General features: G+C 36.8%; 3 protein-coding genes across 9 annotated transcripts; 2 read left to right on the plus strand and 1 right to left on the minus strand.

Annotated features, from left to right (window-relative positions):
• Positions 1 to 57: 57 nt before the first annotated feature.
• LOC135674592 (uncharacterized) lies at positions 58 to 5,637 on the minus strand. 4 transcript variants are annotated; one of them, XM_065184577.1, is made up of 7 exons: positions 5,123 to 5,637; positions 4,543 to 4,627; positions 4,167 to 4,472; positions 3,987 to 4,081; positions 1,937 to 2,024; positions 1,676 to 1,785; positions 58 to 433 (listed from the first exon to the last, which is right to left on the minus strand). In XM_065184577.1, exons 2-6 carry the CDS (start codon positions 4,595 to 4,597, stop codon positions 1,676 to 1,678), a joined length of 654 nt encoding a protein of 217 aa, XP_065040649.1. In that variant the 5' UTR covers positions 4,598 to 4,627; positions 5,123 to 5,637; the 3' UTR covers positions 58 to 433. The 4 variants fall into 4 exon arrangements, with proteins under 4 accessions (XP_065040649.1, XP_065040651.1, XP_065040648.1 ...); XM_065184579.1 differs by having other exon boundaries at positions 3,999 to 4,081; positions 5,119 to 5,637; XM_065184576.1 differs by having other exon boundaries at positions 5,119 to 5,637.
• A 37-nt stretch (positions 5,638 to 5,674) lies between these two features.
• LOC135674591 (uncharacterized) lies at positions 5,675 to 14,149 on the plus strand. Of its 4 annotated transcripts, none has more exons than XM_065184574.1 (7): positions 5,675 to 6,809; positions 7,460 to 7,667; positions 7,755 to 7,973; positions 10,037 to 10,187; positions 10,425 to 10,532; positions 10,633 to 13,235; positions 13,706 to 14,149. In XM_065184574.1, the coding sequence occupies exons 2-6, from the start codon at positions 7,643 to 7,645 to the stop codon at positions 11,228 to 11,230; spliced, it is 1,101 nt and encodes a 366-aa protein (XP_065040646.1). In that variant the 5' UTR covers positions 5,675 to 6,809; positions 7,460 to 7,642; the 3' UTR covers positions 11,231 to 13,235; positions 13,706 to 14,149. The 4 variants fall into 4 exon arrangements, with proteins under 4 accessions (XP_065040646.1, XP_065040645.1, XP_065040644.1 ...); XM_065184573.1 differs by having other exon boundaries at positions 5,675 to 6,131; positions 6,672 to 6,809; positions 7,460 to 7,973; XM_065184572.1 differs by having other exon boundaries at positions 5,675 to 6,131; positions 7,460 to 7,973.
• A 436-nt stretch (positions 14,150 to 14,585) lies between these two features.
• LOC135674593 (uncharacterized) lies at positions 14,586 to 15,352 on the plus strand. The gene has a single exon (XM_065184580.1). It carries the CDS (start codon positions 14,658 to 14,660, stop codon positions 15,141 to 15,143), a length of 486 nt encoding a protein of 161 aa, XP_065040652.1. The 5' UTR covers positions 14,586 to 14,657; the 3' UTR covers positions 15,144 to 15,352.
• Positions 15,353 to 17,379: the final 2,027 nt, after the last annotated feature.

The following is a 17,379-nucleotide window of genomic DNA, read 5'->3' on the forward strand; positions in this document are numbered from 1 at the left end:
ATGATGAAGATAGAATTCGAGCCAAGAGGATCTATAAGACGGAACCAAGAACCAAGATACAAAATAACAAGGATTACGAACTCCATCAGAATCGTTCTGCCAAGTATTTGAATTTAATGATGCCTATTTGAGCATTATGTATTGAGAAGTGAACCCTAATGGAGATGGTAGAAACAAGCATGATGAAGCTTTTGTTCCCCTGAATTAATGATACAAAGGCCAAATGATTATTATAGTCAATGGCCCGCGATCATAAGCAATAAATGCATGAAATCTTTTTGACTCGATTGTTAGGCAACAAGCAATCATTACTCTCCAAATTAATCATGCTGCCGAAAGATGTTATTTTTCTTGGTAGTGAAGGAACTTTGTGCCTCACTTCTTTGACTTTCTCCTCGGCACGCTGAGATTAATATAAAGCAGGTTCTCATCCCTGCAAAGGAATGGCATTCATAAGATTGATGAGCTTGTGGTGTGGTGGCCAACAAAAGTAATGGTGCATCAATTTTGAAATGGTGTGGTTGATTACACCACACTGCCAATAATTATTCTTTAAGGAAATATTCACCAACATGATTGCAAGTAGATCATACATCTAAGAAGGCATAATGGAAATGCATTTTAACAATTTCAAGATTTTTATTTTTTTATTATAAGAGGGAATTTTGATATTAACTTGATATGCTTCAAACCATATATATATATATATATATATATGAATTCAATATGCCTCAGACCATGCCAGTCAAAATATTATAAATCATGTGGTTTGAGTCTATCAAATCGATGGACCAAATCTTCATCAGAATTTACAATAGGTATCAGAGTGATTCTATCACTAGTCATTGGTGAGAAGCACAAGTAAAAAGAGGATTAGTATGAATTTTGATTTACATTCCTTGGATTGAAAAGTGTTTCTCTCTTTTTGTTTAGTTTCCTTTTACATTTCCTACTGTCTAATCCAACAATAAGTTTGTTGATGTATATATTGCAACAAAAAATTTCTTTTTGTATTTCCTACTGTCTAATCTACCAAAAAGTCTGTTGATGCATATATAGCAACATAAAATAACATCACTATGATATGGTTCAGCAATCAATTGTAAACTTTGTCACTAACTTTTTCTACTATTGAGATCTAGTGAGATGCCACTTAATATTTCCATGACATGAGTTACATGAAGTGTTTCATCTACCATGTCTAGGAAGAAGACGATAATACATGGATTCACACCCTAACAAAATCAGCCAAACACAGACTCATCTTCTTACAACTTGTTGCAATGAGTTGTAAGAACATTGATCTCAATTTGGTGAAACAGTACCCTTGTGTTGGATTGAGTGAAAAGGGTCTGGCACAAGACAACCAACTAGATAACCATTAACATGTAAAACACAAGATATCATTTTCGACATCATACATTGTTAACACCAATCGAGTGCTTATTATTAATCATGAGATTGGTATTAAATAAAAAACTAAGAACATTCAACTGAATACATGGTTAGAACTGAGTGATCACAGAACATTTCTAGGCAGACTTTCATTAGAAAAATAGTGGCAAACAAGAGGAACACAAAACAAAGGATTGAATGTGCTACTTGGAATACAACAATGTTGGCCGAAAATGAAATCATCCCATGTGAATTGGAAGTACAGATAATAAAAGTTTACCTAAAAGCTGGATATATCACTGCCGTAGTCCTCTTTTAACTTGAGTTCAAACGTGCGATCAAGAAATGGGAAATCCTGATTGGTGAGTAGATCGTCAAATTCTTCTTCACCTAGAAAGAAATAACAAGATAGAAGAAAAGTAAAGAAAGGCACGTTAAGACTGGAGTAAATGAACATTAGATACATGGAGAATATAACAAAAAATAATGCTGTATAAGAGAAACTACGATGCATGGCGACATATGCCTACACACACCATACCTAAATTGGTGAACCTGGTGATGCTTCGGGGAAGTTCCTCGGGCACCAGTTCCATCTTTATAATATCTTCAGAGTCACTAGCGACTTCCTATATCAGAACCCTTTACTGATTAGTTCATAATCGATATTGGTTTCGTCTGTCAAAAACTGTCTTCTAACTCTTAACTAGTTTGTAGTTTGTCACAAATAGAATCAAAACATAAAACCACAAAAATATTCATTTTTTTGCCAGGATGATAGGTCTTTCGAGAATATAGGATATGTTATAGGCTGATACCCTGCAAAAAGGGCTAAAATAGGTGCCTTTAAGTATATGTCAAATAGAGAAACAAAAAATAATATAAAATAAAATAAAAATATCTCCAAAACCAAGAGTTTAAAAATACTAAATTGATACATAATTCATATTGGAAACAATCATAGACACATTTCACAGGATTCACTCAGAAAAGAGAAACTGATGATGAAACAACAATTTTGGATGAAACAATCATTATTCAGCAGTAACAGCATTTTTAGATGAAACAACCTACAAGCCATTTGACTTTTACCCTTAATGAATCTTCCAGTTATTTGATGTGCTCCAGATAATATATGTGATGCCAGTGATGATGCATCCTAGTCTGTATAAACTTGAATAGATTGAGTATATCCTCAACTTACAGATTGAGGGAGTGCTAGCGAGCGAGTTGAGAGTCATGATTTTCAGATGGACAAATAGACTGGTGGCTGTTTGAAAGGTTTACACATTTACATCATCTCATAAAGAACTTTTAGAGCAGCGTACTTGAGATTGCTAAGCACATGCTTTCACTTAGGCGAAAGCACGCACAAAAAGGTTGAGGCTCATGAGCAAGGTCTAAACATCTTGCATTGCATTAGCCAGAAAATGCACTTTGGTCCAATGTTCATCTTGTATGGGACGGAGAAGCAAGGTTCATGTTTTATATTTTAAATAAAAGATTAACTTTTGTTGACTGAAATGTCAGATCTGCAACTAATAGCTATATTCTAGACCAACCTTCTGAATGTTATATATGAATGTGCATTTTGGATATTGCTTCAATCTATGATGTCACCTTTTCTTACACTATGGATGTTCGTAGACCTTGATCATGAATGAGGAACAAAATCCACGAATCTCCATATTTATGCCACTAGGCAGCCTTATATGCATCACCTTGTGAATTTACATGGCAAACATACTTGGCAAACTACACATCAATAGTGATGAGGCATCAATAAACCCTATATCCATGGAAACTTGAACTAAAAGATTATCGTAAAAAGAGTATTTGCAAATATGTTCTATAAAAAAATGATAGGAATGCAGACCCAGGCATACACATCATAGTAGTTGAATGGAGGACATACAACTGCACCAGTCAGATGGTACTATGCCTATCGTGCTGGAAAGATTACAATCTTGGGAATGCTCAACGGGAATAAAAACCTGCTAATTAGATAGATGGTATAAACTTTTTCTCATCCACATCGTGTTATTGAATGGTAAAGTTAGTATTCACATCTAAATGACAAGAAGGAAATGAGGACATATGGGACAAGGAAACTTTAGGACACTACAAATGAAGTTGTCAGTTTTTCCATCTTCTATAGAGTTCTATTTCCTATTATCATTGAAACAACAATATTTTACAATACAGAAGTTACTATAATGGAATACTATTTCCATCCCGGAACCATACAACTAAGCAAGATCCAGAAAATTAACAAGAACTCCTCATATCAGACAATTTTAGCAGCAACTAAACAGAAAAGAGTTGAAGTAAAATGAAAACATTAAAATAGAAAGCAATTGTTAAATTAAAAGTAAAATGTTAAAAAGAACTTTTCATCATCAAGGAGTAAGAGTTATCAGATGACAAGTATATACTTTGTAGCCTAGAATTAACACAAAGATGAAAATGTGACATAGCCATAAACCATCTCCAGCTAAAAGTGCCATACATTTAATTGCATGAAAAGTGGGATACACAGCAACTAGACATTTAGAATTGTCAAAACATAAATGTAAGACAAACTGCATTACTAGATGATGTACTTTGGATGGGATTGCAAAACTGTAAGACATGTCCGTCCAATCGCGTAGTGCAGCCAATACTTTCTTGACTTTCTTATTTACACCTATGGAGAATGAAGATTACACAACAAATGAATTACAAGAAGCTAGAAGCAAAATAAGTAAAACTAAGAGCAGTCTCATACATACGTTCTTCATCCTTCTCCTGTTGAAGTTTCTGTGAGTCATTTCCTGAGAAATGGATCTGCTCAATTCCCTCTTTGGCCCATTCTTGACATCTCTTTAGCTCCTCTTCTGTCAGATAATTGTTCTTTGAACCAACCTTGGTAGGTTCAGGTGCACGTAATCCAGATTTATCTTTCAATGTTGGAGCCTTTGATGCACAAGATAATGCAGGCTTTCCAGTTTTTGAAAGATCCCTCAGAGCCTTTCGATCTTGACGCCCCACCCTCGCAGGCTTGGAAATATCAGCTTTTACACCGTTAACACCTTTGCCTAGATATAATAAAACCAGTCTTTAGAGGGTTAAAGCACAAATCTTTGCTACATCAGTTATAGGTAATACCTCCATGGAAGGGCAAATTTTCATTTTGAATAACAGCAGGAGTTTGAGAAGCCATGTCTACCTGCCTTTGTCTGTCTTCTAAGCCCTAAAATAAGTTTCAACAAGATATGTGTCAGGTATGTGTATATCTGACATAAAATTAAGTATGTCAACATCCCTACGAATCAGCGATAGAAAGAAAAACCCAATAAGCCATTCAAGCAGATGAGCATCGGTCAAGACGAGTGCTCAACAACTTGAAACTTCTGTTAGGCTCAGAAAACAAAAGGCAAAGGGAGATTGGACGACATAGGTTTGTAAAGTTAAAGTTCGAATACAGGAGAAAAAGAATGTAAATTCTCAGTGTTGCAAGAAATTCCACAAAGATGTGTGCTCAGCAGCTTGAAACTTCTGTTAGGCTCAGAAAACTAAATGAAAAGGGAGATTAGACGACATAGGGTTGTTGAAGTTAAAGTTCGAATATAGGAGAAAAAAAAAATGTAAATTTCACAGTGTTGCAAGAAATGCCGCAAAGATCAACAAAAGAGAAGTGATCGAAACCTAGAGATCCAAATCGAGGATGAGAGGAGTCGTTACCCACAGATCGGCTCAGGCGAAGCCCTAGCGAGCAGGAGAACGAGAGGGGGGAACGCTGCTCTGCAACTGGCGGCGGGAACCTCAAAAAGCGTCGCTCTATTATTTGGACGGTCCAGATCCACCGGACGCCAAAGCTTTGATCGCCGGACGCTGCTTCCCGTCGCGATACGAGTCCCGACTCGAGTGAAGACCAGAGCACCCGTATCACGCCCTGAGTTACAACTTGAGTTACGACTAACGTATTCACATGAAGCAGCGCGGTTTCCCCTTTGTCGTAAAAATTAGAAGTGGCTTTTTTCCCACGTATATCATTGTCCGAAAGATACCAGCCTGATGATTGAATAGAAATAGGTCGGTCCCATGTGGAGCCTTCGTGTAATTAAGCGGGTAGGAACTGAGTAGTCAGTTTCTCCCCTGAAAAATCCTTGAGCAGCGAAAGAGCTTGTGGGGGCCCTCCCTATCCCCAATAACAGGGCTGGTAGCCCGAAGGGTAACGTTAAGAACGAGCTCTCATTGAGTAAGCTCGGTACCGACTCCTTCCCCTTTCTTCCTCACAAGAAGCGCGCTCCCTGCCAACCGCCATTGTGATCGGAATACCTCGGTCGAGTAACACCAACCTTAAACGTCTTGCTGTTGGACGCCTTCATCCATCAATCAATCTAATGTCGGAAGGAGTTGGCGGCGGGAGCTCGGGATCAGTGGAGCAACCGGCGGCGTTGATTCCTATGGAGGAAACTGTCGAGGCCCTGATCGGTTACCTCGTCGCGCCTCTCCTCCCCGCGAGGGCTTCCTTTCATCCGCCTCCTACCATCGATCAACAGAAGGCCGTGGCTAAGCAGGCACCATCTCTCTTCAAAACTATGTATTTGATTGCACTAACGCTTTGTCGTCTTCTTCGTTTTTTCCTCTTTCTAGGGCGAAAATTAAGGGCTTAGTCGGAAACGAAGAGTAAAAAATGGATCTGATGGGGTTGTGAGTTGTGATTTTGCATGCATAAGCTGCTCTTAGTGAAGGTAGATTGATCGTTCACTAATGGATGTAGGAATTTAATTGATTGTAGCTTGTTCGGAAAAAAAGGAAAATAATGACAGATTGTGTTGCATGTCTAGTTGTTGAGAGTTGTTTTATACCTCATAAGTCAAAATTTTGAATTAAATAAATCAGAGTGTAGAAGGAAATTTTTTGTTGGAATCGCCACTTTGGGCCACCTTACTCACAATTAGGTCTTGAAATTTTGGTTTAGGCAAAAAGTTATAGAAGTGGTAAAGTCAGAACTCTGACTACAGAATAGAGAAGACTCTTATTTTCAATAATGTAAATCTCAAAAACGTCTATAGTACTTACACCTTGGTGGCTCTCTTATAAAAAAAATAGTATAAAAAACAAATCATCACAATAAAATCAAAGGAATAACAGGAGCAATATATGTGGACCTCATAGCTAACACAGTTAGCTTTCAGGATATCGATTTGTTAATGAAGATTTAATAATGTAAGATCATATACGGGTGATGTGTTTGCTTTCTCAGAACTCTATAGAAGCTTTGTTTGCAGGACCTTGAAGCAAAAGAGATGTGAAAAATACTTGGATACTGTACTGACATATGCAAATCACATTGCATTTGTGTTGAAGATCAAAAGCTTTTATATTCTACATGATTGTGTATTGTACCGTTCCTGCTATCTTTAGAAGTAAGTTGAGCTTACAAATTCCTGTTTGATCTGCATTAATTGAAGATATGTTGGAAATATGCTAGTTGATCCAGTTGATACTTCTTGGAGTATATCAAGTCTGAATGGAACAAGGTTGTTCAATCTGATTTATACAATTATCACATGGACTGCTCTAGTAGAAAACAATATGCTACATTTTCTGTTAATTTTGTATTATATGAATGAAATTTAAGTTTGCAAGCTTTTTCTTTATCTGTAGCTATGTAGGTGTATAATTGTTTTCTGGCTGACCGGTGGATACTTGTAAAAATATTATATCCAATCTTCACCGAAGGAGGATTGTTTAGTCTCACCTATGTGTTTGGATGGCTTGCTTTACGCCTTTAACACAAAACATTATGCTTTCATGGTCCAAAAACAGCAGGTTGAATGGTAGGACTTTGATGAGATTGATGAGATAAGGGAAAAACAGCTGACTGAATGGTAAAAATAGCAGGCTAGAATATTGTCTTCTTATGTATGAGGACTTCATAACTTACTGTACATAGAATTTTTACTTTTATCTCCCTAATCTTTCTACTTCCTGTGCACCTCAAGACTTCTCTTGGTTATTACCTTTCTGATCTTCTAATGATTTCTTGATCTGCAACTTCTGTGTCATGCTGCAGATGCATTCAGTTGTGCTGCTGTATAATTATTACCACAGAAAGCAGTTTCCACAACTTAAGTTTCTTGCTTTCGAACCTTTCTGCAAAATGGTTTCCATTGCAAATCCCAGCCTTTTGATGTATATGAAATTTATGCTCAAATAAGAAGAAGGGCCAGGAAATCTTGACAAGCATCTCTCAGTCATGGAGAAGATGGTCATGGATGCCTGTAATATTTCATCAGCACTAGATGCATCTAAAAATGCTCCTAGCATGGATGGATGGCCAATTTCTCAGGTTGCTATCTTTCTTGTAGATACTAAGAAGGAAAAGTGTTTGCTTGAGTTCTGCTCTATGACACAGAGGGTGTGGTCACTGGTGGAGAAAGAAGTTGATAGACAAGTCGAAAATTTGATAGGGACAACACAGATGAAAATGCACTTATCTGAAAAAGGATCTTTAATTTCAGATGAATCTCTGGAAAATGAAGATGTATTTCAGCAGCTTGCATTTTCTGCTGTGGAGCAGAAAACAGGTGCTGTCAATCAATATTTATGTTTTTATTTCCTGAGTTTTAATGAATATGTGTTAATTCTTTTCTGAAGGAGTAACTGATTTTCTTATGTAAATTTGTAACATGTATCCAGGCCATTAATTGTTTCTGACAGTATCTTTGTTGATTTTTAACTTAGCTTATGACTAATTGATGAGAATGAGTAACACTACTATATAACTAGTCTAATTCGATAGATAATTACTATGTTTTACCATATAGCGGATTGGATACATCATTAAAAACTTGTGGTTACACTGGAAACTTGCTGCAATGTGCTGCTGATGAAACTTCACCATCTTTTTATTTATTGTGGCCTTATGGACTTACCACTGCAAGGAAACATCTATAGACTTATTATGCATGTTTTCCTTCTTCTTCTTTTCTTTTTATTTCTGTCTGTTGTAGGTCATATGCTCAGTGTCATTTTAAAGCTTTTCCGGTGTTGAGTTCGACTATTGCGTATATTGCGAAATGGTATGAGGTTTCTATTTGTGATAACTTTAACTAGGACCTAGGTCTGACCAATGTGATATATGAGTCAATGTCTCAGTGCTCTAATAGTTTGATACAGTTATTCACATTTCAGTTGTACTAGATGGTACAAGTGGATATTTACTGCTCCAGTGGCCAACTTATGCATGGTTTGGGCAATTTCATCTAGTCCAATGGCCAACTGGTACATGGTTTGGGCAATTTTGGCTTGCCCGATCCAAAAACCAAGCTTACTCAACAAACTGGGCTTACTTGATGCTAATATGACTAATACTGAATTGTACCAGTAATCTTTTTTTTCTTAATTTCCCCCTATCTTGTTAATATTTACTACTTGGAACATACATTGTCCACCTAATTTTTGAATGGCTCTCTACAGTCAATTCATGCCAACAACATAGAAATATTCTTTAATTTTTTATTTTACTTTAGACTTTAGAGACTTGTTTAAAGTGCACTAGTGACTACCCTCTTTATTCTTTTAATTCACTGCCTTTTATTCCTTACTGTCCACTTCCACCAACATCAATTGCTCCTCCACTATACTACCATGACCAACTCCACTACCTCTACTATCATGGTCACCTTGTCCACCACCACAATCAATGTCTTCACTTTCACCACTTCTTAACCATCCTACTTTTCATCCTCATTGACCATGGATTCATCCCAACCTCTCCACTGCTCATTGTTTTCACCACTTGCACATCTCCTCCACAACCTACTTCCTTGGCAGCAGAGGTAGTGGTTTAAGAAAAGAGGATGATGATAGCTTCTCAACAAATTTTCAATTTTTAGATTGGGCATTTATATATTTCTAGCCCTACCTTATTTCTTTTTACAAATCATCATTATCATTTCTCTGGAGTAACAAAACACCAGTATAATCTGAATATTGGAGGATCGTAGTACTTTTTTGACATTTTTTGTCCATTGAAATATATGGATGAAACAGGAAACTATCTCTTATTTCACATCTAAAAATTCTAGAAGTATTTCTAATAAACTAACATTGATCTAAAGACCTTTTTGATGATTATCAAGACCTTTTTGTCCTTTTTCCCCTTTGTTTCTAAGGTTTCAAATATATTGATGTTGTGATATTCTAGTGTTAGTTATGTGGAGAAAGTTGCACTTTCTAGTATCATCATGTGTAATTTCTGTTGTATGCACATGTTCTATTATAGCATCTCTGCTTGTGTAGTAAAAGATGCTTCTTCTTGTTGTACAGCACTTTACATGTATCATTTAACTAGGAATCTTACTAATCCATCTATTTCATTAATGGAGATTTACTTTTGAAATTGTCATGCATTATCTGCCTTGTGTACTTTTTCTCAATCAGCAGCTCACTGCTCATCGGGCAGAAGATGTTTCTTCTTATCCATTGCCACAGAATGGTTTCTGATGTTTGGTACTTATGGCTAGATTTGTTCATACAGCATCTACATAAAATTCGGAAGGGTGAAGAGTCAAAGTGGTTTCTAGCTCTGTTCTGTTGTTTCTTGATTCTTCTCAGTCTAAAGGAAGATTAATCTTCTATTAAACAGGTAGCAACTGTTCAAAGTTGAGTATCTTGGAGCGTCATATGACATATTCATTAAGTCGAGAGAAGACCACTATCAGGGTATATATAATGAACTACACAGAAGCAATGAATGAAGGGCTTGTGGAAATTCCTATCAAAGCCGTAATAAGCAGGTATGCTAGCAGAAAATGTGTCTATGTGCATGTATCTATATATATCTCCTGGGTATATAAACAAAATATTATGCATCCACTAAAATATATTATTTACCTATTTTCTGTTTTTTATTATTTTATTTGTTCATTAATTTTTTCCCCAATGATATCAATGTTAGATATGTCAAAATAACAAATAACCTCCTTTTAACTTCAGGTATCTTTATTACTGATAAGAACTTTATAATTTTGCAGCTTGCAAGGGCCTCTAATCAGGACTGACCAACCTTCTGAAGTGACTTCAGTAGTTAAGTACTATCATTTACTACCATACTATGATATATTGTCTGATTGGATTTCCAGGTAACCTGCTATTCCTTATATGACAACACTGAAACCTAGGCCATTAAGGAACATGGTTCTTATATGCAATACTTTGCAAAATGATAATTGCATTGAACAGGGAAACACATTATCATGGCTTTTTGCCATCATTGAGGCATCCAACAGTTGTAGATATGGACTACCAACCGGAATTGGACAAACCACTGACTGAAAAAGGTCATGTATTCAGCAATTCTGATCAGAAGGATCAAGTTTTATGCATGCCAAGTAACAATACGACCAAAGGTGAAAATAAAGATACAAACTACAAGAAGAAAAATAATCCATTATCCAGGGAAAAGTCATCAGTAGTTGATTGTACAAGAAAAACTGGAGCTAATGATTCCCTTTTGAAGCTAGACAGGCAGCTTGACACAAATGATCAAATATTTACTGATAAATCTACATTGAATGAGTACAGAAACAGGACAAATCATGCAGTTATAAATATTAAAAGCCCAGTAGAATCATGTAGAAATGCTTCATCACCAGGTACCTACATACCTATCAACATAGAGGACAATGCATCCTTGAACCAACATCAGCAATCATCAGCAAGTGAAGGTATGATAACTAGGGAAACAATCATTTCAGATATTTGTATTAGCAAGAGGGAAAATAACAATCTTCAGGATGCTAAATCCAGTCCTAATAATGGTCGCCCTGAGAAGGTGTAACATCTACATGACTCCTTGATTTTGTTTCATTGCATTGATAAAAAATCTTTAGTAGAACTTTTATCCTTATACTTCTCTATCTCTTCTATAGTTTTAAAGTGCAAAAAAATTTGTTTGGTCTTCATTCGTTTGATTTTGACCTAGACAGTACAATTTTCTATATGGCTGTAAAGCCTGTAATGTCTGATCCGTAATGTCACAGTGGGCTTTAATTTTTCCCCCCTTTTTGGCCTTTCATTTAGTGCTGCATATACAGGCTATGTGGTCTCATATAGTGACAATTGATGATGGTTTGCAAAAGGTTTCAGCACTAATTTGTCTTTATAACCATCATGCTGAAGCTGCATCCCTGTATGTCATCTAGTTTCTATAATACACAAAGATCGTGTATGAGAGCATGAAGGGATAATAGAACAAAGCAAACTAGTTCACTTATGAGGAAAATCATCAATACGAGAGTTTATGTATACATCCTTTCTTGGACAAGCAGTATACCTCAATCTATGATATAGAATATCAGCAAAAGGAATACAACAACAATAACAAAGCCGTAAGTCCTAACTATTTAGGATCGGCTATATGGATCTTTTGTCATCATTTAGATATATAAAAAGTCATGTTTAGTTAAGTTTAGAATATTTATAATTTCCATTAAATCTTTTTAAGTCTTCATCTACCTCTCTCCATACCACTAATATTAATTATTTCACTACTTCTAACTACTGCATCCATAGGTCTCCAAAGCACATGTCAAAACAATTGTCTCTTATCTTATTCTCTATTGAATCGATACCTAGTTGTTCACAAATAAAAATATTTCTTTTACTATCTTTCCTAGTAACTCCGTACATCAAATCGGCAAAAGGAATATCAATCTCAAATTCATATTAGCGCTTTAGCTATATTCATGGTTGTGTGAAACTAGAGATGTGTTGAGGAATTTTTGTTGGATCTGCAGAAATTACAGGGTGAGCTGAGTAATTGTATAATATTATTATTGGGTGCACAGGAAGTCCACTGGAAGTAGAAATTGGCAATACTAGTTGATATTCCTGGGAAATCTTTTGGTCATTTTGATCAAATTCACAATTCCAGATGCACAATGTCATGTAACAATCTGCACTGAGGAATGTGCTGGTGAGCAATGGTAAAGAATAAATCTACTCCAGGAATATACTGGTAAAGTATGGTAAATCAACCTAATTGAACTGTGATGTAATGACTAGGACATCCCTTTACCTCTAATGATTCATATGGTGGCCAACACATGGTCTTGGTGAATCAGCTTCATTTTGAGACTGATACGATGATAATTGTGGTATGCTGGAGAAGCCAGCAAACACTAGGAGTTGATATTGCAAGGAATTTTAGTAATTTGCTTAAAATATGAATAAGATTCTTGTTGAATTTTTCTACTAGCCAACTATTGGTTTATGAACTACTCAAGTAGCTTTCTGGGGATGTCAACAGTTGCTACTGGTCAATTTCTGGGCCCATTTAGTTTAAAAACATTCAAGAAATGGCAGAATTTCTCATTCTTGTACTGGGAGATAAATAGAGTTGCACACTGATGCATGAATTTTATGTTTTTGGATCAGATCCTTTGATATATGATTTTTGTTTAGTTTATATAACTTGCACCATGATACATTATGCTACATATGAGCAAGCTGAAAAATGTGCTATAAATGTGAACAAGTTGGGCATATGCTATGAACAGTACAAGTTTCTATGTAGTACCAAATATGTGGTATGTGTCAAAGAAAAAGAATTGTCTATGTAGTATAACATCACGCAATCAGCGTCGTGCTCAATTAACGGAGCATAAAGTTAAAATATATTGCCTTGATTATTTAACTAATGACATTGGCGATAGCTTGTTACAATTTTTGTTTCATGCAGGAACTGGATGATCTTTGTTATGAACTGGGCTGGACATTACCACAATATAGAGTTCTTCCTTCAATTCTGGATGGTAGGGTGAAAGATGTTGACTTCTACTCAGGTGCATATTTTAATTTTGGCCACCTTCTGTGAAACTCTATTTTCTCTCTAAGTATATTCAATTGACGGAAATTGTCATATGTAGAGCACGAAATGGAATAGCATGATCATTTGTCTAAACTGGGGTCCAATAAACTTATCATATCATTGTCAGCTATTTTTCATCCAAGAAACTAATGATTTCTCATAACATGTTGAAAAATCTCTACCTTCTTGTGTCAAAATTGTCATTTTTAAGTGCAGCTATGTCTATTTTGTTTGCCACTTTTGTCATTCATCAAGAATCGCAGAAATTGTCTCATGTCGAGCATGCAATGGAATAGCATGATCATTTTCTCTTCCAAGAAACAAATAATCTCTCAAAACATGTCGAAAATCCTCTACCTTAGCTTGTCAAAATTGTCATTTTTAAGATCAGCTTTGTCTATTTTGTTCGCCACTTTGCCATTGATCAAGAATGCTCCTTTGCAGGAATGCTCCAAGCAACTGTGATCCTTAAAAGGGTTGAACTTTGAATGCACGGTAAATGGTGATATGAAGAGCAGTCGCCGTGCAGCACGATCGTCCGCAGCTACTCGTATGTTCAGCAAACTCCTCTTCCTGGCAAGAAGCCAAGCTCAAGCACGAGTTTGAGATCTCCATGCCCACCAGTTTATGCTTCTATTAATGGTGCAACTCTCTCATCCTTTGATGCTGGAAAGCAGAATGAGACATGAACTCTGGAACCTTCAAGGTCTGCTTTTGTTCTTTTGACAATAATTGAACATCTAAACTTGTTGATGTTTTTGAAGCCCCAACTCTATTTCATTTACTGTTATTTTGTTTCCAATGTGAGATAACATGTATCTTTCAAAAGTTACATCATTATATTTACAAAAGAAAAATATTTAATCCATTATGTTAATAATTTTTTTATGTTTAATTTTATAAAATTATCTTTTTAATATTTTATATAGAGATCCCAATATAATTTTTGAAAGTGTAGAGATTTTGATCTTAAAAATAATTAGTTAAATTATTAAGATTATTAGATAGTAATTAACTCGGATAATATGTAATTAGTCTTTTTTTCTTGTGATAATATAAATCATGTTAAGGTTGTTAGATTGTGATATGGAGTCACTAAATGTTAAAGATTAGACTCGGACTAACTATAAAACGATTGACACAAACATAAATTAAGAATAATCAAACTAATGAAAAGTTAATTTTAGACTATATAGATCGGATCGGGTTCGGATTTGTAGATCCGAAATTGTAGTTGATCCTACGACATGTTATCAAGGTAACAATTGGACCCGCACGAATTCGACCCGCTAAGGGAACAATTTTCTACAAAATTCGGTTCGAGATCGACTCGTCACTCTGTCCCCCTCCTCGAAGGCTCCATTTCCCGATCTCGAAGAGTTGGGAAACCCTAGAGATGGCGATCGCGGCTTTCCGTCGGATCCCTCTCCACCTCGCGCGATCTCATCCCCCACTCTCCCTCCGGCCCCTCGCCCGCTCCTGTTCATCGGCCTCCCCGGCCCCCTCATCTGGCTCCAGGAAGGTCGCCGACCGGATCGTGAAGCTGTTCGCTGTCGATCCCGAGGGGAGCAAGCACGAGGTCATCGGCCTCGCCGGGCAGACCCTCCTCCGCGCCCTGATCAACGCCGGCCTCATCGACCCGGCGTCGCACCGCTTGGAGGACATAGAGGCCTGCTCAGCCGAATGCGAGGTCCACATCTCCCAGGAGTGGCTCGACAAGCTCCCGCCCACGTCCTACGACGAGAGTTACATCCTCACCAGGGCCTCCAGGAACCGCATCCTCAACAAGCACGCCAGGCTCGGGTGCCAGGTCGTCCTCCAGCCCGAGCTGCAAGGTATGGTCGTCGCCGTCCCCGAGCCCAAGCCTTGGGATACACCCTAGGCTGAAAAAGACTCAGTTTGGTTGTCTGTGTCGCCATAGAGCTTGACTGAGGATGAAAGTTGGGATTTTAACCAGTGTGATTCGATAATAATGGTGACTTATACTACCTTGCATATCTTTATAATGGTTCTGTCATCGGGGAATGATGTAATCTGCTTGATTTTGACTTTATTTATTGAAATTGGAATTCCTCTTGTTTGTTTATATAATTTCTGATGATTAATTTTGTTAAAATGGCTGAGGTGAATAGGGTGGAAGTGAAACCATATCACACGGTTACCCTAGTAGATTCATAGTTTATATTTTTAGTTTCATGAACAGGGTTGACGACATCTTACTTTCAATTAAATTTGCTTATGGCTAATTTCTTATGCATTTTCTTCCTGGATTCTGCTACAGCATCCATTTTTATTTAATCTGTTATATTTTGATTCATTAGAAGTTGTAATTGTTGGAGAGTTATATTCTTAGATTCTTGATCTGCTTGATATGTGTTCTTACTTAAATGCTGCTTAAGAAAAAGATGGTTCAAGGCTCCTGCCACTGCAGTGAACATCTGTAAAAATGTGTGTTTTTCTTGTTTTGTGCACACAGCATTAGTCCTTAAAACATCATTAATAGATTGCTGCAGATGTTTACCTCACAGGTGTTTTATGAAATGAAATAAAAAAAACCACCGGTTCCTTTTCCTGCTATCGTCTTTTTCATTCATTATCATCATCATTATCAGGGATTTAGTCCTCGTCATGAACAAGCCTGATATTGATGACTACTTTATAAGTACCTCGCTTGATAGATGAGTGATGCTTCTTGCTTAACTTGAGTCTTAGCTGATTATCCTATTAAATGTCTTATGCAGTAGCTTTTTGCTTTGTTGACACACCTGCAGAGGATGAACTTATGGTGCAGTATGGGATCCCAGATTTTTGCATGTCTTCTATTTTCTTGATATTCTGGCAACTTTTCTTATTAATGTGAAACCATTAGAGTTCATAAGATTGAAGCCATTGGTGCATCATGTCTTTCATAGAAACACAACAGTACTAACTATAGTATGCCTAGTAGAACCAGGTTAGAGGATAATCCACAGGTGCACTTCATTTATACATCAGCCAAAAACAAATATTCTCTAGAAGTATTAGCTAACAGCAGAAAACATATAATGGTGCTGGATGGTAGAAGGGGCTTGTCAACTAGACGAAGCATAACAGGAGTTCAAAAAATTGAAGGAAAATGGTTACAGTTTATCTTTTTTCTTGAAAACACGATTAAGTCCTAATGTCAGAATTCACATAAATTCTAGGAGGTGGATGTTATTTGGGCATCAACATAGTAAGTTTAAATGTATCTTCGAGTTAGTTTGTCCTTTTGAATTGGAAAAGCATAACAGCTGATTGTACAAGAACACAAACTTGTGATGATGAGGCTTTACGATGAAACTTTGCTTTGCACGACTGGAATCTCCCATATGTTTTGTTGTCAGATTCTTCTTTTCCTAATGCTGGCGGCTTCTTTTCCTTTATCTAATTTATGATACTTTCAGCTGGATTTCTCGGTATATGGTTGCCAGATTGTCTGACTTTAGTATTGTTTCTCCCGTATGCTTTTGCTTTCCACAGTGCTGGATTCGGTTGTCTATCAGTTATTGAGGTTTCTTATCTGTTTTCTGGTCTATGATACTTTCAGCTGGATTTCTCAGTACACAATTGTCTAGATCATTTAACAACTAATATTGGTTTCTCCCATATGTTCTGTTGTTCAGATTGATTTTTCTTTTCTTAATTCTGGAGTTGCTTGTGTGTCAGCTATTGAGGCTTCTGTTCCTTTTCCTAATCTATGATACAATCAGCTGGATTTCTAAACGTGGTTGACTGGAGTATTTGACATGTTATATAGCTGTGGTCTATAATCTGAGTGATGATACATATATCATCTTTAGGTTAGTGAGCAAACACATTTGCTGCACGGTAGTGGGCATTGGGTTTGTGCTTGTCTTCGTAGTCCTTTATGTGCCACCACTCAACTCGTTAATGACAGCCTTTTGCCCTAATAAATCTAGTGTTTCTTGTTTTCCTCGTCGGTCATGGCCTTCCCAGGGCTTGTGTGGTTGATGCTAATGCCGGCCTTTTGTACCTAATAAAATCTAGTGTTCTTGTTTTCCTCGTCGATCATGACTTCTTAACGCTTGTGTGGGTGACAATGACAATTTGTACTCGCCCAAAAGAAAAAGATAACG

The sequence above is a fragment of the Musa acuminata genome, chromosome BXJ1-5 (assembly GCF_036884655.1).
Source record: "Musa acuminata AAA Group cultivar baxijiao chromosome BXJ1-5, Cavendish_Baxijiao_AAA, whole genome shotgun sequence".
Lineage (NCBI taxonomy): Eukaryota > Viridiplantae > Streptophyta > Magnoliopsida > Zingiberales > Musaceae > Musa > Musa acuminata.

Excerpts from the sequence above, each read along its gene's own strand:
- LOC135674591 (XM_065184573.1), top strand. The coding sequence starts at position 7,643 with ATGGAGAAGATGGTCATGGATGCCTGTAATATTTCATCAGCACTAGAT. Across the intron at positions 10,188-10,424 it reads ATCAAAGCCGTAATAAGCAG|CTTGCAAGGGCCTCTAATCA; the intron begins GTATGCTAGCAG and ends ATAATTTTGCAG. Across the intron at positions 10,533-10,632 it reads TTGTCTGATTGGATTTCCAG|GGAAACACATTATCATGGCT; the intron begins GTAACCTGCTAT and ends TGCATTGAACAG.
- LOC135674593 (XM_065184580.1), top strand. The coding sequence starts at position 14,658 with ATGGCGATCGCGGCTTTCCGTCGGATCCCTCTCCACCTCGCGCGATCT.
- LOC135674592 (XM_065184577.1), bottom strand. The coding sequence starts at position 4,597 with ATGGCTTCTCAAACTCCTGCTGTTATTCAAAATGAAAATTTGCCCTTC. Across the intron at positions 2,025-3,986 it reads CATCCAAAGTACATCATCTA|GAAGTCGCTAGTGACTCTGA; the intron begins GTAATGCAGTTT and ends GTTCTGATATAG. Across the intron at positions 1,786-1,936 it reads CACCAGGTTCACCAATTTAG|GTGAAGAAGAATTTGACGAT; the intron begins GTATGGTGTGTG and ends ATTTCTTTCTAG.